Source organism: Rattus rattus, chromosome 5 (genome assembly GCF_011064425.1).
Source record: "Rattus rattus isolate New Zealand chromosome 5, Rrattus_CSIRO_v1, whole genome shotgun sequence".
Classification (NCBI taxonomy): domain Eukaryota; kingdom Metazoa; phylum Chordata; class Mammalia; order Rodentia; family Muridae; genus Rattus; species Rattus rattus.
Window position 1 is genome coordinate 99,488,633 of NC_046158.1, and position 20,128 is coordinate 99,508,760.

Consider the following 20,128-nt stretch of genomic DNA (forward strand, 5'->3'; position numbering starts at 1 on the left):
ATTGTGTTGTACATCATACTTGACACAGTCATAGATGTCGGGGATCTTACTGATATCATAGCGCCCGCTCTTTTGTCGAAAGTCACGCTCTAGTTTGCTCCAACGCTGTAGCATTAGCTCTAGTGTTTCACTGTGGTAGAGCTGCAGGTCTGAGGAGGTACACAGTAAAACAGAGCTGGATTTGGCTTCCAACAAAAGACTCCCGACAACTCTGGAGTAGAACCAGAGGGGTCGGGAGTGCGTGAGAAATGTGTCCATGCCTGAGACTTAGAGGGCAGTCAGTAGTATTCATACCAACCTACAGAGCTGGGGTCCTGCATCCGTTCCCGAATTTGGTGGGTAAGGTTTTCAATCAGGGCAAATACCTGATCACAGACTTTCACAGGATTCTGGATTACAGACATGGAGTTGAGCAGCGAAGTACTCCCAGTCGGAGCCAGCTGAGAGGAACACAGTTGAGAAGACCAGGCTCAGTGGCAGTTCCCCAGACGTTGGCTTACTACAAAGAAACTGGCTGCAGTGCAGCTGCCTGCTGGCTCACTTCAGAGTGCTCTTATGTTCCTGGGCACCCTGGCAGCTACAGGCCTTCAGATGAAGAGACTGCTCAGACAATCGATCATCTACACAAGGCCCATCTTTAAAGTTTCTGAATCCAGAGAAGTTAAAGTATACTTGCGCTTCACTTGGAGAGCACAGCATATGCTTGGGAAATGCTGGTAAATGAAGGCAGCCCAGGTTCCTTACAACCTCTGTGGAATGTTCTGATGAGAAACAGAGACACTGTCTCGCCCTGACTTGCAGGGCAGCTACTGCTGCTGACCTGGTTCCAACTCAAGGGTCGCAAGGGATTTTTGGTTTGCTCATTTTGTTTTTGAGACAAGAACTCACTATGTAGCCTTGGCTAGCCTGGAACTTACTATGTTGAAGGCTGGCTTCAAATTCACAGAAATCTACCTCTATCCAAGAACTGGGATGAAAGGTATCTGCAATTTCTAACTCAAGCTTTTGAGACAGTCACCATAAATAAGAAAGAAGGAGAGCTGGAGAGGTAGATGGTCCAATAACTGAGAACACTTAATGCTTTTGCAGAGGACCAGAGTCTGATTCCCAGTACCCATGTTGGGTGGCTCACAACTACTTATTACTCCAGTTCCATGGGATCTAACACCCTCTTCTGGACTCCATAGGCACCTAGACTCAAGTGCACAAGCCTACAAAATGCATGTACATATGCACTTAATAATAGAAATAAAATATTAAATCAAGGGCTGGAGAGATGGTTCAGTGATTAAGAGCACTGTCTGTCCTTCCAGAGGTTCTGAGTTCAATCCCAGCAACCACGTGGTGGCTCACAGCCTTCTATACTGGGATCTGATGTCATCTTCTGTCTTGCATACATGTCTGGATACATGCAGATACAGAGCACTCATACACATAAAATAGAAATTGAGAAGCAGAAAGGAGGTTGTATGTGGAATAGTGAGGTCTAGCTAAGGCCGCACAAAGCTTCATTACTAGCAAGAGGAAGCATAGAGGAGGGGAGAGCTGCCCTGGATTTTCTATTTGAAAGTCAACACTATCTGGGCAAAAGGAACAAGTCTGCCCCTTATTAAGTCATTCAAGAACCTATCAAAGGGACAGAGAGGTGGCTTCACTGTTAAGAATGCTCCTGCTTTTCTAGAGGGTCTGAGTTTGGCCTTTAGTACCTACAGGCAGCTCACAACTGTCTATAAATCCAGTTTCAGGGGATCTGGTCCTCTGACCATTATAGGCACTGCATAAATGTGGACCACATACATGCATGTAGGCAACTCATTCACATAAAAATGTTTATACATACTTTAAAAAACTGAATCTATCAAAATGAAGTGTGCGAAGTAAAAAAACCACTACCTGACCAAGTGTAGCCCAGATACCCAGGACAACAGAAGACTGCATTGGGCAACTGCAACACAGCTGCTGTGATCTACTCTCTAGGCAGCGTGGACTACACTAATGAACAACCAGAGGTACCTGCAACATCCTGAAAGGGTTAAGTTCTTTAGAACCTACACTTCCTCCTCTGTAAAGGCAGGAAAGGCGTAGGGCAGTTCTAACAGTTCTTCAGGCAGATTAAAGGTGGCCACTAATTCATTATCTCTCTCCCTTTCTGTGAATCATGGCTGGTCATGTGACTGTTTCACTAGTATAACATAACAACCATGAATAGTGCAAATTCTGGGCAAGAGAGTCACTGTAAGTTCAAGACCAACTTTGCCTCAAAAAAGAAGAAGAAGAAGAAGAAGAAGAAGAAGAAGAAGAAGAGGGAGGAGGAGGGAGGAGGAGGAGGAGGAGGAGGAGGAGGAGGAGGAGGAGGAGGAAAAAAAGAAAGAGAAAGGAAGGAAGGAAGGAAGAAGGAAGGAAGGAAGAAGGAAGGAAGGAAGGAAGGAAGAAGGAAGGAAGGAGGAAGGAAGGAAGGAAGGAAGGAAGGAAGGAAGGAAGGAAGGAAGGAAGGAAAGCTGCTTTGGGCAAATCCTACATTTCACCTTGGAAAATTTGAGAGATAGACATATCAAACGAAAAAACCCTTTGAAGGGGACGGGTCCTGAAACGGCAGAGAGAATGTGAAGAAGAGAGCCAGCCATCTCAGAGAGCAGTCAAGCCTCCAGATTATTCTAGCCCCAGTCAACACTGGACCACGACTTTAGGGAAACCTCACTAAGGTTAGCTGAGCCCAAGACTGTGCGGCAATGAACCGGATGTTCTAGGTCATAATCCCAGAGGAAGTTCTTACATCTATCACTGAAACATTCCTCCAATCCCAAGATCCAAGGTCAGCTGTCTCAGAACTAAGTCCTTTTTTTTAAGATTACAAGATTTAAAACAGTACATAAGCCCCTGGCTTATGCCACCTTCAGCAAGGCCTAGAGCACACACAAACACATCAACATTTATGTAATTGTATGATATGTACGCTGAGTGTATGAGCATGATAAATAAGGATCCTAAATAGTCTTGTAATAGGGCTAACTACCAAATGAACTACGATGCCAAACTTATAAAATACCTTTCATTTTTTAGCTTATAGATAATGAAAACTGTGAATATGAGTTTACCCCTAAGGGGTGCTGTAAGGATTAAACAAAATACTACAGATAAATACCCAAAACAGTGGCATATAGTAGGTACCATTATTTAGAAGTTTAGGAATTGGGTTGCACTGTAATCGGGGCATGGAGAGGAGGAGAGTGTGACCTGGTCGTAGTCCTCGGGGCCGAAGGGTGCATCCTGCTGCAAGATGTGATGCAGCCGCGCCTTCACACGGTGCTGGCAGCTGCTCAGGGAGTCACTGTCGCTGTCCAGCAGCCCATTCATGTTGGCGCTCTTCACCATTTGTACCAAAATGGGTGTAAGCTCCCCTTCTAGAGCTAAGAGGCCCTGGAAGGGAAGCACAGTCCTATTAGCTCCTCTTCCTGCTGACGTCCCAGCCTAGAGAGCCACAGACACGGAGTGGAGAACTGGCCAGAAGAGGCCCATCCGGCCGAGTGGGGATGGTGGAGATGGGAACAAACCTCTCTGAACTCGCATGCCAGCACCTTACATTTCCCGTCTAGCCTCCTACCTCTGTTCCCACCCACAGACACTGGGGCTGAGGAAGAACCAGGTTTACCTTTGCAAACGCAGCAGCAGTCATCTGGACTCGGCCCTCGTCAGATGCATAGATCTTGAGGTCATGACGGAAAGTGCTATGGAGACGAAGCAGCCCACAGCCAGGGAAGCCAGCATAGTCACCTGAGCACAGAGGGGGTCCACGTAAGACTGTTACAAATATCAATCTCCCGGTAGTATCTACTCCCTCCATTGCGTCCCCTGCATCTCACTCTATCCTTTTTCACTCTCCAGGACTTACCCTGGCCTCCAGGATACATGCAACGGAAAGCCCGCCCCAGTTCCTCTGCCTGAACGCGGCCATCAGGTGTCAGCTCTCCACCCCACTTGAGCACCAGCAGGAGAGATGGCGCTGGTGGCTCTCTCGGCAGATCTGAGGGAAGGAGGCCCTGTGAGTAAGCCTTCTCTGAGGATAACTGTAGGAACACGCAAACGTTCAGCTTCTGACGAGAACATTGCTAAGTGCACCCACATGGTCAAGAATAAGAGATCTAAACACCAGGTATGGGGACAAATGCTTATAATCCTAGCTCTTAGGAGACTAAGGCTGGAGCATGGCTGGGAATTTGAGGTTAGCCAGGGTTACATAGCAAGAGTCTACCCTTTAAAAAAAAAAAAAAAAAGGCTGGGGCTGGAGAGATGGCTCAGTGGTCAAGAGCACTGACTGCTCTTCCAGAGGTCCTGAGTTCAATTCCCAGCAACCACATGGTGGCTCACAACCATCTGTAATGGAATCTGATGCCCTCTTCTGGTGTGTCTGAAGACAGAGTGAACTTATATATGATAAATAGTCTTTAAAAAGAAAAAGAGGAGGCAAAGTGGGGAGAAAAGGAGAGGAAGAAGAGAAGGAGGGGAGAAGGAGGAAGAAAGCTCAATGGTAATGAAAACGGAAGGAGTGCTCACCTTGGCCCTCGTTCGACGCTTTCACTCCGTGGGGGTAGTAGGTCAACTGCACCTTCCGATTAATACCTGAGAAGTGACCATACCTGCAGGGAGCAGCCGCAGATTACTTTCTGCCCAGTACCTCAGCTCCTGTTAGTAGGTGGCCGCTGCTACATCCCCCTCTGCCGTCCCCTCTCACATCTCCAGCACAGACTTCAGCTGCTCGAGCTTCCCAGTCTTCTCCTCAATCTCAGCTCCTGGTTCCTTCTCCAGCTCAGCCAACAGCAGCCTCGTAATGTCCAGCACCTCCTAGAGGAGACCGCAGGGTGTCTCATGGAGTCATCCCTCATCAACCCTATACCTTCTCTTTCTTCTTAGACTAGGGCTCCTGACCAGACTTCCACCTCACCTGGAGCTGCTCTGGCCGCTTAAGTTTTAATTTTCCCGTCTTATATCCACCATGTTTTTCAAATAGAGCAAAAAACCTGAAGAAATAAGAAGTAAGGAAAATCAGCCCTCCTGGGAAGTGTGCCCCACCCATTCTCTCTCCATCTGAACTGGGACATCCTTCCTACCTTGGGTGCGTCACCTCCATCTTCATCTTCTGCTTTGGGGTTCGGTCCCCGTGACGGATGATCGCGATGACACAACGGAGTTCCATCCTAAGGTTGGGAGTGTCCTCAGAGCTGCTCTCCCAACCCAAACCCCAACCCATCTCTCCTAGCGTCAAATCTACATGAGACATCAGAGATCAGAGAGGAACAGGAATCTGAGGCAAGACACAGTGGTGGAGTTAAAGAACCGTAACCAAAGGGCCAGGCAGACTCTACTGCTTGGACAGGAAACAGCTGCACTGGCTTAAAGGAATCCCAGATTTTATGCAGGTCATTACATATTTTAACATTTGCTTACATAGTGCCAGATGTGGTAGGGACAATGGGAATGTCCTCAGCTTCTGTGGGGATAGACCACGGTATCTGGAACTGTGGGGCAAGCTCCCGCATAATGGTGTTCCTGGCAGGCGAAACATAACAAGATTGAATGAAAGTGAGTGAAGAATTGTTCATATAAACCCTGAAGCATCCAAACAATACTCCATTTAAGGCGGAAACGAATGCATGCCAATGATAGGCAAATTACCCTCAGTGCTAGACAGGGATTTCAACTTTATTCTTTTCTTTGTTTTTGTTTTCAGACAGGATCTCATGTAGCTCAGGCTGGCCTCTACCTCACTAGGCTAGCCTTGAACTCTTGAGTCTCCTAGTTCTACCTCCTACAAGCCCAGTGCTGGGATTACAGGCATGCACAGCCAGCCCAACTCACATATTTCTGGCCTGCCTTTCTTTCTTTTCTCTCTCTCTCTTCTCTCTCTCTCTCTCTCTCTCTCTCTCTCTCTCTCTCTCTCTCTCTCTTTCTTTCTTTTTTCCTTCTTTCTTTCTCCCTTTCTTTCCTTTCTTTCTCTCTCTCTCTCTCTCTCTCTCTCTCTCTCTCTCTCTCTCTCTCTCTAAGCTTACTTTACTTTGAGTGTTTGGCCTCCGCCAGTGCCTAGTACCCACAGAGCTGCAAAGAGGGCATCTGATCCCTAGACCTGGAATTGTGGATGGCTCTGTGACACCATTTGGGTGCTGGGACCCTAAGCCAGGTCCTCTGCAAGAGCAACTGCTGACTCTTCTCTCTAGCCCTTCTTTAGTTTTTCTTACAAAAATAAAAAAATAATTTTGTGTGAAAAAATAAAAAAAAAACTTTTGGGGTTGGGGATTTAGCTCGGTGGTAGAGCGCTTGCCTAGGAAGCGCAAGGCCCTGGGTTCGGTCCCCAGCTCCGAAAAAAAGAACAACCAAAAAAAAAAAAAAAAACTTTTGAAACAGAGTCTCACTATGTCCCCATGGCTGGGCTGAAACTTACTATGTAGAGCAGGCTGGCTTTGAATTCCAAGAGACCTGCCTCTGCCTCCCTAGAGCTGGGATTATAGGTGTATACTACCATATCCAGCTTCGAAATTTTTGATTAATAATTAATTAACTTTGTGCATGCATGCATGTGTGTGTATGTGATATATCTATGTGTGGGCATGGTTGTATGTGATGTGTATGTGTAGGCATAGGGATGTGTGTGTGTGTGTGTGTGTGTGTGTGTGTGTGTGTGATGTGCATGAGTGGGCATGGGTGTGTGTGATGTGTAAGTGTGGGCATGGGTGTGTGTGATGTGCAAGTGTGGGTATGGGTGTGTGTGTATGTGTGGGCATGGGTGTGTGTGATGTGCATGTGTGTGCATGGGTGTGGGTGTGACACGTGTGCATGGGCACTAGGTGGTCAGATGACAACTTTCAGTGTCAGTCCTCTCCTTCAGCTTTTACATGGCTCCAGGGATTGGACTCAGGTCATCAGGCTTATGTGCCACCTCTCCACATCGCCACCTCTCACATACTCTTCCAGACATTCTCACTATGTAGCCCCGGCCAGCCTGGAACTCACAGAGATCTCCTATCTCTGCTGCTGTTAAAAGCATGGGCCATCACACCAACCTTCACACACACTTCTTTTTAAGATTTATTTATTTTATTTATATGAGTACACTATTACTCTCTTCAGACATGCCAGAAGAGGGGACTGGACCTCCACTGCAGATGGCTATGAGCCACCATGTGGGTGCTGGGAACTGTACTCAGGACCTCTGGAAGAGCAGTCAGTGCTCTTAACCCCTGAGCCATCTCTCCAGCCCCATCACGTATCTTTTTTTTTTTTTTTTTTTTTTTATTTTATTTTATTGTATATGGTGCACTGTAGCTGCCTTCACACACACAGAAGAGGACATCATATTCCATTACAGATGGTTGTGAGCCACCATGTGGTTGCTGGGATTTGAACTCAGGACCTCAGGAAGAGCAGTCGGTGCTCTTAACCACTGAGCCATCTCTCCAGCCCCCCATCACGTATCTTAATAGTATATTGTTGGGCTGGAGAGATGGCTCAAGTTAAGAGCACCGACTGCCTTCCTGAGGTCCTGAGTTCAAATCCCAGCAACCACATGGTGGCTTACAACCATCTGTAATGAGATCTGATGCCCTCTTCTGGTGTTTCTGAAGGAAGCTACAGTGTACTCATGTACAATAAATAAAATCTAAAAAAAAAAAAAAGTATATTGTTTTCACATGTAGCCCAGGCTAGCCTCAAACTCACTATGTAGCAGTTGACCTTAAATTTCTACAGGCACGCATGTGCACGCACGCACGTGTGTGTGTGTGTGTGTGTGTGTAGGTGGGTGGGTTGGAGTTATATCCATGTGTACAAGTGTATACACCAGTTTATGTGTGCTGGTAGAGGTCAGAGGTCAAAGTCAGGTGTCTTCTTTGATCACTCTCTACCTTATGTTTTAAAACAGGATCTCCTGGGCTGGAGAGTTGGCTCAGTGGATAAGAGAGCTGACTACTCTTCCAGAGGTCCTGAGTTCAATTCCCAGCAACCACACGATGGCTCACAATCACCTGTAATGGTATCTGATGCCTTACTCTGATACCTTACTCTGATGTGTCTGAAGACAGCTACAGTGTACTCATATAAGTAAAATAAATCTTTAAAAAAAAAAAAAAAAACAGGGGTTGGGGATTTAGCTCAGTGGTAGAGCGCTTGCCTAGCAAGCCCAAGGCCCTGGGTTCGGTCCCCAAAAAAAAAAACAAAAAAAAAAAAAAAAAAAAAAAAAAACAACAACACCCCCACCACCACCAGGATCTGTCATTGGTTGGCCTGGAGCTCACCAATCATCTAGACTGGTAGGTCCGTGAGCCCCTGGATCATCTTTGTCTCCTTATGCTGGAGTTACAGGCTACTCCCAACTTTTTACATGCATGCTAGGGGGTCTAAACTTGTGTCGTCACATTTACACAGCAAGCGCTTTACTCACTGAGCCATGTTCTCAACCTAGAACTTAAATTTCTAATTCCTCTCCTGCCCCCACACCACCTTCACCTTCCAGATGACTCGAGTATGTACCACCACTGCTTTTGCGAGGGGCTGGGGCTTGAACCCAGGGCTCCAGGCAAGTGTTCTACTGTGCTCCTTCTTCAGCTCCTTTCAGACAGGGTCTTGTTCTGTAGCACTGGCCTGCCTCAGACTCACAGCTCTCCTTCTCAGTCTCCTGAATGCTGGAACTTCATGTGTGCACCACCACAGACTAATTTAATACAAGGTCTTATTCTATAGTGTAAGCTAGCTTCAAACTTGTGGCAGCCATCCTACCTTAGCCTTAGCCTTGCAAGTGCTGACTTCAGGTGTGCACCACCATACCTAACTCTTTCTCTGTTTGCTTTGTCTTAGGTTGTTTGTTGGTTTGAGACAGGGCCTCTCTATATTCTGGCTGTCTTGGAACTCACTGTGTAGACCAGGCTGGCCTGGAGCTCACAGAGATCCACCTGCCTCTGCCTCCAGAGTGCTGGGATTTAAAGTCATGTGCCACCACACCCAGCCCAACTTTTAATAATGTGGTGTTTTTGTTTTCATTGATTATTGTGTGAGTAAGTCTGCGTGATTGTATCTGGGTGCATGTGTCATGGCACATGTGTGGAGGGCAGAAGACGCATTTGTGGAGCTGGTCCTTCCCTTCCATCTTTACACAGATTCCAGGGCTCAGTTCACACAGCAGGATCTGTACAGCACTGGAGCCTCTGAGCCATCTTGCCAGCCCTTAACTGAATTATTTTTTCTTCTTTCCTTCCTTTCTTTTTTGATATAGCTCTGACTGGCCTGGAATTTATGCTGTAGACCGGGCAGACCTGGAATTCAGAGATCCACCTGCCTCTGGCTCCTGAGAGCTGGGGTTAAAGGTGTGTGGCACACATCCAGCCTACTAGTGTATCTCTCAAGCTACACAGTGCTTGGCTAGAGCAGCCGTATCTATGGATGTCGCTATAGTTATCATTTCTTATTTTTAGAATGGTTTAGGTATTGCAACTATTTCAAAAGCAAAGTCATAGTATTATCATAGTCAGTAAACTAAATATAGTTATTTACACATGGGAAAGAAAGGCAGTCTACTAGAGCCAACACTGCTAACAGTGGTCATCTCTGAGGAATGCAGTGTTGAGGAAACAAGGGGCTGAGACATCCTGTTTCCTTTTTCTTTGTTGACTTTTGGATCGTTTTCAAAATATTTAAGATAAAGCAAAAGCTTTATGTATTTATTTATATATATACAATCATAAGTATATATAGTATATGTACTATATATAATTTTATGCATACAATTTAATATTTATATATACAATAAATACAAAATCTCAACATTTCCCAGGATAGCTTCAAACTTGCCATATAGCTGAGGATGACACTGAACTTCTGATTCCCCGGCTTCCTCAGTGCTAGGACAACAGGCCCAGTTTATAGAGAGAAACCTCCTGATCTCACACCCCATGCTCCAGACCACTCTGTCTCTTACCCCAGAATCTTGGCACAGTCATCATAGTACTTCATTGAGTTCTTGACAAAGCTAAAGCCATTGACATCACACACAAAAGAGTGACCATTGGCACGAAGAAGGTCAAATCCACAAACTGTTTGCTGCAAAAGCAAAAAGGCAACAAGAATCAGAGGTGGCTCTCAGATCCTGCTTCTGTTTCTTCCTTCCACCTCACAGCCCTGTAAGACCAACCTTACCTTAAAAGCTACGCAGACCTTCCTGGCCACCAGCTTTTCCATGGCAGTCAACATGACTGGGTATCGAACCTCTTTCCCCTCGCTGTCTCGTTCAACTTTCCCATCCAAAGCTGGAGACTTTCTAGCTTCAGCATGGGCATAATCTGGCCCCACTGTGTACACCTGCAGGTACATAGCACCACTGAGTATGCCCACAGCTCACCCTGTATATGAGAAGACAGTATGAGCACTAGGTCTGTAGCCTAGTCCAGAATCAAAAAAGAAAGTCTGCACAGACAAGAGTGGTGGTATCTGCCTGTAATCCCAGCTCAGGAGGCAGAGGCAGGAGGATCTTTGTGAGTTCAATGTCAACCTGCTCTACACAGCAAGTTCTAGGTCAGTCAGAGCTACATAGTGAGTCCCTGTCTTAAAACAAAAACAAAACAAACAAAAACCCCTCCAAACATTAAGAATACAAAGAATGGGGTCAGTGGGATAGCTCAGCAGTTAAAGATGTGTGCTGACAAGCCTGATGACTGGAGTTTGACTGCCAAGGTTCATATGGATGAAAGAGAGAAGTGACTCTTGAGTTGCTCTCTGACTCCACATGCATACCACGGTGCACACACACACACACACACATGCACACACACAGACACACACAGATATACACACATGCACACATACACACATGCACACACAGACACACACACAGAGACACACACATATGCACACACAAACATGCACACACACACATGCACACACACATGCATACACATATACACATGCACATATACACACACACAGACACACACACATGCACACATACACACATGCACACACACACATGCACACACACAGACACACACACATGCACACACACATGCACACACACATGCACACACACAGACACACACACACACGCCCACATACACACACACACACAGACACACACACACACACACACATATGCACACACAAACATGCACACACACACATGCACACACACAGACACATGCACACATACACACACACAGAGACACACACACATGTGGCACACACATGCACACATGCACACACATACACACACACATGCACATATACACACACAGACACATGCACACATACACACACACAGAGACACACACACATGCACACACACATGCACACATACACACACATACACACACATGCACATATACACACACACAGACACACACACATGCACACATACACACATGGACACACACACAAACACACACACAGATAATAAATGTAATAAAACATCTTACAAAAAGAATACAGAGACTGATAATTTTGGTACTGAGCCTTATTTCTCCTTAGGACTCTGGTTGTATTGTCTAGCCCTAATTAACTAATAATTTACCAGTTTTATATGATTTACTGTAGCACCTTGCTCTTGCTCTGAAAGTGAAAGTGAGAATGTCTATCTCACTCGTTATCTTTACCTGAGTACAAAGCCAAGTGGAATCTTGTTTGATTCTCATCCACACACGCTTCCCCTCCCTCACCCCGACGCCCACCCCGACATCTTAAATCTCTGCATCCACCATAACCTTAACGTCTGTGCCATCCGTTGGCATGAACTCCTCATAGATGTACGATCCTGTCTTCCGGACACTGCTCTCAGGAGAGTACACGCTGCTCCGGCTGCCGATCTTTAGGAGTTAAAGGAAGGGCAACAATATTACCTCAGTCTCCAGGTTTATCCACAGATGCCTTCTCCTTTCCCAACAACCACACTCAAATGTCTCCCCTACCTTACGGAAGAGGCGCTGGCTTCCTCCTCCAGCAGAGCTAGGGTAGTAGATGTAAACATTGTGGTCCTCTGCACTCACTGGCTTCTCCACGAAGGGCTTGGGAAAGACAGCTCCATTAACCTCCACCTGGTCTTCACCTTCTATGAGGTCGCACTCTGAAAGATGGGTGTGGGATCGTTCTCGGGGCCTAAGGTTGTAGAGTACTTCCAACTCCTCCTTCCCTGGGGTTTTAATCTATATAACCTTTACATTTTTATGACCGTGGTCTGTAACAGATATGCCGGTGCTTATATGTGGAATTCAGATATGATGATATCTATATAACAGGTCAAAGGCTCTACTTATCATCCAACAGTCAAAGGCCCACACAGATACATATACCCACACATACGGGAGATGTTTAAAGGACAAATACCGGGTTAAATCATGAATATCAAGCAGGGAACAATCAGACACAGCCAAGTACTCACCCTCAGGACAGGCAGGGTCACGGTTGAGCACAGCATATCGTGGCAGATCAATACCCTCCTCCTGTAGGATCCGGTACACCTCCCTCCTGTCATCCCCAAATAAATTAGCCAGGTAGGAAAAGTGGGGCTGACTAAGGGGAGAGGCTAGGGATTTTATTTGCATGGGGAACCAGAATTCAATAGGATATGATACAAAAAAATGAAACATATTTGGCTCTGCTCATCCCAGAGTAGGCTCCCTAAAATGGGCATTTCAGGGTCACCCACCCCTCTGGTCCATAGGAAGCTATACCTGTCTTGGATGTAATACTGCATGGTCAGATCATTGATAAGGAAGGGGTTTCGAAGCTTGGAGTAAGCAACAGCTTTGTCGAGAGGAAAGCCTGTGATGGAGGGGGAAATGGAGACACCAAAGAAGTGAGAGCTGGAGTGAGGAGTGGCAGGAGACTGACCTATTAGAGCCAGCAGCTGCCACTGAGCTCCTCCACACACCCAGCCCAGCACTCATTGGCCTAGCTCATCAAGTCTAGGATATTCATCAGGAAAAATGAATCCAATTACATGGAGGATTCAACCAGAAATTCAATTCTATCTAACCAAGCCCTAAGTGTCCTGGAGTCATCCTGTGAGGCTGGAGTGTGGGCTTTAAGCCACACTCAGCAAACCCCAAGACGGGCAAACTCCTCCCCTTCACTGCTCTGCTTTGTGTTGAGAGGCTGATGGCCTCTTACTAATGGTAAGGAGGGTTCCATGCACACCGCCACTCATGTTTCCCAGACCTCACCTTTGGAGTGGAAAGAAATGAGACAGTGGCAGGATGGCCAGTTCTCCACGGGTTCATTTAGGATCACATCTTCTCCCAGGATGACAACGGTCAGATAGTCAAATCTGCAGAGTCGCTCTAGGATTTGGGTCATTGGCTTGGACTTGGATTTCTTGGTCATGGCACAGATGCCAACAATAATTTGAGGTTCTGGGGGCTACAGAAAAGAAGTACTATCAAGAACTCCAGAGTCCCACCTATGTCACCTCCAACATTGTCACACATCTTTCAAAGTTCAGGACTTTGGACTGAAGGGATAAAGGATGGCTACCACAGGAGAAACACTGTGAGAAAAGTACTTCTTCAAAAGAAGAAGCAGTGACCATGAGACAAACGGAGGAGGGGCGGGAATAGGGGTTTCAGAGCAGCAACCCACCAATCTCTACCGCCCCTCCCCAAGGCAGGATAGAGGATAGAGCCGACTACAAGAGGGAGTCTTTTTTTTTTTTTTTTTTTCCCCCGGAGCTGGGGACCGAACCCAGGGCCTTGCGCTTCCTAGGCAAGTGCTCTACCACTGAGCTAAATCCCCACCCCCAAGAGGGAGTCTTATAAACAGGGGCCCCAACACCCAGCTATGTCCTTTTGCCTAGACTTACCACCTCATCCTCCTCGTCCTCAAGGAGTTCACTGTCACTCTCTTCTGTCCTCATGCCTATTCCACAGGTGCCCAACCCCTCATCTCCAGCTCCAAGAAAGAAGTGGGCCGTAGCGCTCTCGTCCTCGTCCTCATTGGCCGTCAATGACCACATCCCCGCCGACGGAACACCCAGTCATCCCGCTCTGCACAAGAGGGTCCTCTGTCAGCTTTGAATCCAAACACCCTTACGTGGGCAGGGAGAGGGTACAGGGAGCTAGACACTGAGAGGGAACTACAACAGTTCAGAGGGGACAGAATCAAAGCTATGGAAAGGACCAACAGGAAAGAAAACTACATGACTTGACAGGACTAAAGAGAAGTAGGAGGGAAGCAAGGACTCCTTTCCTCCCCTGTTTACCCCAACCCAGCCAAGAACTGGTAAGAGGATCAGCAGCTTAAGCCTTACAGGGCTGGCATGTCACTGATTCTGCCGGCAGGAAACAATGTCAACTCCAGGCAGCAAGGAGAAGAGGCCGCTCTTCAGGGAAGCTACTGTTGACTCCTACCAAGACAAGGTTAGACTGACATTTCAGACCTGGGATTCATTCCACAATATTCCCAGCTATCTCCTCCCCCACAGCACTGCTAGACCCAAGGATTCAAGTCAAGGGCAGAGCTAAGCAACAACTCAGAGGCTTTTGCCCTTCAACCCCATCTTCACCATTACCTGGTATTAATCTGACAAACACTTGTTGAGGACACCCCCCACCCTAAGCATTGTATCAGGGAATTAAATCTGTGCATCCCTTTCTCCTTCACCCCCAACACCTTAAAAGACAGATATCCAGATTCAGAGAGACAGTTCAAGGAAAGAAGTTTGGTGCTGGTTGGGGATAAACATCCACACAGCCATTTTCAATCCATTCACTGTCCTCTAGGACTACAAAACCAATGCTGGTCTAGGACAAGGTCCTCCGGAGAAGCAGCTACGTTGGGAGAAAGTCCTACTTAAGGTCATATTGGTAATACTGTCTTACGAATCTGGATCAGAAAAAGCAGGCCATTCCACTTCTGCATGCATGTACCCAGAGTTTTCATGAGAACTCTAGTGACTTTGCTGCATCAGAAAGACATCTGTCAGGAGACATTTCTGGTTATTAGACAGGAAAGGTGCTATGCTGGTATCTCATGAGCAGATGAAAAGAATGTCACAAGAATTCTCAAATGTATATTCTATCTCAGGATCTATCCATTCCAAACTGTTAGCACCACCAAGGTGGATGACTGCTGTGGGAAGACTCTTCTACACAGGCGGATGCACACAAGGATATTCTTCCCCTTTCTATGTCAAACTAACACACACACACACACACACACACACACACACACACAGAGAGAGAGAGAGAGAGAGAGAGAGAGAGAGAGAGAGAGAGAAAGGGCCAGCAGGATGGATCAGTAGATGGATGCGTTGCTGCCAAGCCTACAGTCTGAATTTGGACTCTAGGACCTACATAGTGGAGAGGGAACGGACTCCCATAGGTTGTCCTCTGACCTCCACAGTGTTCTGTGGGTCCCCACACAGACGTGGCAAACATATACGTTAGATGCAACAGTTCCCAACTTCAAACTGCCAAGGATATAGCACAGTTCATTTGCATAAACACCATGTGCTATTTATGACTGCCAAGGCAATTAGTACAAGTTTGTTGGTGGTTTTTGTTGTTGTTTTAAGCATTTGTTTTACATATACAGGTGTTCTACCTGTAGGTGTTTATGTACACACATTTGTGTACTGCCCATGTAGGCAGAAGAAAGCACCATGTGCTGGCAACAGATCCCAGGTCCTTTGAAAGAACGAATAGTGCTTTTAATCACTAAGCCATTTTTCCAGCCCCCAGTTAGGAACAGTTTAAAAGTAGACTAAATTCAGGCATGGTAACATATGTCTTTGGTCTCTGAACTTGGAGGCAAAAACAGGGAGATCTCTGTGAGTTCAGGGCTATCCTGGTCTACATTGTGAGTTACAGGCCAGCCAAGACTACACAGTGAGACTTGTCTGAAAAACAAAACAAAATAGGGGCTGAAGCAATGGTTCAGTGGTTAAGAGCACTGACTGCTCTTCCAGAGGTCCTGAGTTCAATTCCCAGCAACCACACAGTGGCTCAAAACCTCTGTAATGGCATCCGATGCCTACTTCTGGTGTGTCTGAAGATAAAGACAGTGTACTTATATAAATAAAATAAATAAATACATAATTTTTAAAATGGACTGAAGACACCAAATTTGTTACCTTTGAAGAAAAGAGAATGGCGGTAAGAATTTCTAGTGACACCTATACAGCTTAGCCTATAAATAAGTATCTATTTTCAAAGCTCAAAAATTATCTGAAGCAAATACACACAAGGCTAATACTTGCTAGTAGTGGATTATAACAGTATGAGCAACTATTATTATTTTCCAAGAATAAAATTAGTCACTCGGCAGACATTTTCCATGTCCCACAGCCGTTCTCAGAAACACTGACAACTCTTAATGAAGACAAGAACTCCTTGAGTAAATTAACTTACTACACAGTTATAAAATCTTCAGTAATTTCTCCGTTTTAATTTAAAATTCACCCATGACGATAGGGTGGCAGCTTTGATTAGAAAATTATAGATGACCTTTATATAGACCTCGGGTCTTCTTGGTCTTCATCATCTGACGCCTATTGCTCAACCACCACAAGACCAGAACATTCCTCTACATGGCATCTCCAGTTATGCACTGCAGTCTGCACACACGCATGCCTCCTGGCTGACGGGCCATTTCTTTGAATTCCCTTTCAGTGACCTAACCGTGGCATTCCCAAAGATATCTCACAACTTCCCCACTTAGAATTTCACCACATTCTCTGGCCTTTTCTAAAACAAGAGTTCCCCCACGCCCTTGTCTAAGATCCCTCAACCTGTTGCCCTCTAAGTCTCCCCTGTTTTTTGTGTTGTTTTGTCTTTGTTTTTAAATAATATCCAGCCATATTCTTAGAATTCTCTTACAACTCTGTAATGGGAAATAACAGGATGGAGAAGCCTGTTCTCAAACATAGACTGAAGGGAGATGAAGGTCCAAATTCCAAGTTAACAAAGCAAAAATAGCCTGTCAGGAATAGCTATGACAAGGCCAGGGTTTATGTGGATGTGCTTCTTGGAGAAGCTGGGGTTTTCTGTGTTCTTTCCCCTTTATCTTCTCCCCAAACTTCGTTGCATAAGAATTCTACACTGGGCTAAAGGGCAGTCTTACTACAGAAGAAAAGGAGGGAAGGGCTGAGGGGACAAGAAGCCAATCAAGGGAACACCCACACTACATCAGATCTAGAGGAAGGGTATCCAGCAAGGGTGAACTGGAACTTCTTTAGCTCTTAGAACTGAAGAGAACTCACATAGTTCTCTATTTTTCTGGAATCCCCTTGCATTTGAGAGTGGCTCCAACAACAGTAAATAAATCACAGAAACTTTACCACCTTCAACCATGAACCCCCAGGCCTGTGCACCTCTTTTTTACTGGTTGTTTTGAGGCAAGGTCTCACTCCCTTGCTCAGACCGACCCCAAACTCCCAAGTGTTGGGATTACAGGCGTGAAATGCTCTGCCTGCTTCCCACTTCCTTCCTATGGCAAGTTTTCATGTTTCCGTCGTATTCCTTATTCTGACACGAGTCTGCTGTTTGTTCTCACTGTCAGCTCACTCATGCTACCCTCTCTCCCCAGTTCGTGATAATGGCTCTTCACTGATTCCCCTAACCTTACTCCCCACCCTGACTGCTGCACACCAATCACTAATGAATGCAATGAATCCAGACAATTTTCCCACTCAGTGACTCCCAGAAGTAAACAACACTTCAAACCTGCACATGAGTCATCACCCTTCTTAACACTTTTTTTTTTTTTTTTTAAAGACAGACTCTATGTAGCTCAGGATAGCCTTCATCTCAGGTTCCTCTTGCTTCAGCCTCCAGGGTACACTTGATAGCATCTCTCCATTAATGATGAACACTTAATGATCCCCTATACCGCCCAAGGTTCCTTCTTCACACTAGCCTTCCTGGAGGTTCACCACAGTAACCCCAACATTCAGCAGACCTTCTTCCCTGGCCAGCCAGTTCCTTCCCTCACTTCCCCTGCATCCAGCCCCGCGGGTCCTCCCGTCCCTCGGCTTCTCGTGCATGACCCTCTACCTCGGCCCCCTCCCCTGCAATCCAGCCCCTGTCCTCCTCCCAGAGTCCCCAGCCCTGTCCCTGCAAGCCTTCCATCTTCCCAGGTTCTCCTTATTGATCCCTCAGACCCCTCCACACCCGTCTCCTCTCTCACTGACCCCCTCGGCCGTCCTCTCTCTCGGCGCCGGGTCACGAATCCCGCCCTCCCATCCAGACTGCACTCGTTTCTGCCCGCCCCCGCCGTCCCCGCCTCGCTCTCCCTACGCTGACATTGAGGCCTCTCGGTTGCGCCTCTCTCCGAAGCTGTCCCCACCCGGGACTACCCACAGCCCCGAGCGCAGGCCAAGCCCCTTGCCGAGCCCACCCTCCCCGATACCGCCCCCAGCCCCAGCCACTCCCCCACCGCCCCCGGCCCGCACTCACCCGCCTCCCTCCGCTCGCGCAGCCGAACCTGCCGGCAGCGACACCTGACAGCGGCCCAATCAAAGCGCGACTTCTTTGCGGTCCCACCAATCCGCAGAGGGCGCGCACCGGCAACAGTCAGGCTGCGTTGGCCGGAGCCTCAGAATGGAGGAGGGTGACTCCTAGTGGCCGAATGTGGAAATGCAACCTGATGCTAGTCTGCCTCTTAATTTCCTGCTGCGTTGCCAGTGCACAACCCTGGTCTCTAGAAAGGCTAACCAGCAGACCAATGGAATGGAGACACAGAAAGAAGAGGCAAAGTTTGTGACATTGAACCTCCTTGAGGCGGGAAAAAGAGTCTTTTGTTTCTGTAAAGCAAAACAAGGTGTGATTAAAGATAGACATAAGCTGAAAATATAGACATAGCTGATAGTCACTAGGGATGTTGGAGACACGGACAAACAGAGAAGCAGATAGGAAAAATTAAGGGGAGGAATAAAGAGACTAATTTGTGAAAGATACAAGAAAACGGTGGACAAGGAAAACTGAGAAAACTGGTTTCTGTCTCTACAGCCTGCTTCTCTGTTCTCTAGCCTTGGAATCTGAAACGCTGGGTTTGAATCCCAGAGCCTACACCATGCTTATTTGTAAGGGTGAAACTAAATTTTATGGGAAAAGAGATTTGTTTTGTTTAGGGTTTCAGGAGTTTTGTCCTTAGTTCCATTGCTTGGGTGATGAGGAGAGGCAGAACATAAATGGTGGCTGGGTAACAGCCACTTGCTTGTTGGCTGACAGCAAGCAGAGAGGGTGGGAGGGGCAAGGGGCAAGATGTATTATCCAAGGCATGCTCACGGGGACCCACTTTCTCCAACTAGGCCTCACATCTTCCCTTTCAGCGTGTTCCAATAATCTTATCACACCATGACTTCATCAAGGGATAAATCCATTAATTAGAGTAGAGCCCTTCTGAGGGCTCTGATCCAACCCCTTTGCAAAAGCCCATCAGCTGGTGATTCACCAAGCCCCAGTACAGGAGCCTGTAAAGGACATTTTTTTATCTAAAAAGAATAGATATAGGAACGTATTATTTCTGTGTATGTTATTGTTGTCTTTGCATCTTCATTTAGCAGTTTGAATGCCCTCATTTGTTCTTTATGATATTTAGGGACCTTGCCATTTTCCTAGTTAGATGCCTCATCTTACTGACAGCCTCCCCAGGCCTCCTGAATTGATAGAAATGGTTCTTAGAGCAGAATCTACAAATAATCAATGATAGTTAATGCTCAGACTCAGACCTCCTCCCATTCTAACCATGGGAGCAAGCAATGGCAGCTTCTCCGGAAACACTCTGAGGCTCCCAGAGAAGAAAAGAATGTGCAAATAGATGAACCCTCTCAGAGGAGCTACTCACACAGGAGGGCATTTCCCAAACTTGAATAGTTTCTCTATACCCTGGCTGTCTTTACTTCTTCTGTTAATCTCCCTTCCCACCCCCTATCTCCTGAACACCTTCTCAGCCAAATAACAGCCCAATTGCTCTAGAAGACTATCTCCTTCTTTTATCTGGGTAAATATACACCATCCCAAGTAATTATATTTACTTACTCATGCCTACTCCTTAACCTGGATAATGAACACCCACAGCATCTTAACTTTTTTTTTTTTTGTCTCTCCAAAAGTAAGGAAGCTCCGTCGCAGATCTCTATTCTCTGAAAATTGTTATTTTATCA

The 20,128-nt window shown here is 46.5% G+C and overlaps 1 protein-coding gene across 1 annotated transcript in view; it reads right to left on the bottom strand.

Moving 5' to 3' along the window:
• Nucleotides 1–14,368, bottom strand: part of Ppip5k1 (diphosphoinositol pentakisphosphate kinase 1) — a 39,305-nt gene extending 24,937 nt beyond the window's left edge. Inside the window, exons 1-19 of the mRNA XM_032904051.1 lie at nucleotides 14,273–14,368; nucleotides 13,826–14,009; nucleotides 13,191–13,386; nucleotides 12,699–12,789; nucleotides 12,407–12,492; nucleotides 11,937–12,091; nucleotides 11,733–11,834; nucleotides 10,177–10,338; nucleotides 9,959–10,080; nucleotides 5,443–5,544; nucleotides 5,106–5,192; nucleotides 4,940–5,015; nucleotides 4,730–4,839; nucleotides 4,552–4,634; nucleotides 3,890–4,021; nucleotides 3,650–3,771; nucleotides 3,235–3,417; nucleotides 299–440; nucleotides 1–149 (exon numbers count right to left, since the gene is read on the bottom strand). The exon at nucleotides 1–149 is cut by the window's left edge and continues 75 nt beyond it. Coding sequence (XP_032759942.1) covers nucleotides 1–149; nucleotides 299–440; nucleotides 3,235–3,417; nucleotides 3,650–3,771; nucleotides 3,890–4,021; nucleotides 4,552–4,634; nucleotides 4,730–4,839; nucleotides 4,940–5,015; nucleotides 5,106–5,192; nucleotides 5,443–5,544; nucleotides 9,959–10,080; nucleotides 10,177–10,338; nucleotides 11,733–11,834; nucleotides 11,937–12,091; nucleotides 12,407–12,492; nucleotides 12,699–12,789; nucleotides 13,191–13,386; nucleotides 13,826–13,978 — 2,253 coding nt within the window. The 5' untranslated portion in view covers nucleotides 13,979–14,009; nucleotides 14,273–14,368. The remainder of the gene's footprint in view (nucleotides 150–298; nucleotides 441–3,234; nucleotides 3,418–3,649; nucleotides 3,772–3,889; nucleotides 4,022–4,551; nucleotides 4,635–4,729; nucleotides 4,840–4,939; nucleotides 5,016–5,105; nucleotides 5,193–5,442; nucleotides 5,545–9,958; nucleotides 10,081–10,176; nucleotides 10,339–11,732; nucleotides 11,835–11,936; nucleotides 12,092–12,406; nucleotides 12,493–12,698; nucleotides 12,790–13,190; nucleotides 13,387–13,825; nucleotides 14,010–14,272) is intronic.
• Nucleotides 14,369–20,128: the final 5,760 nt, after the last annotated feature.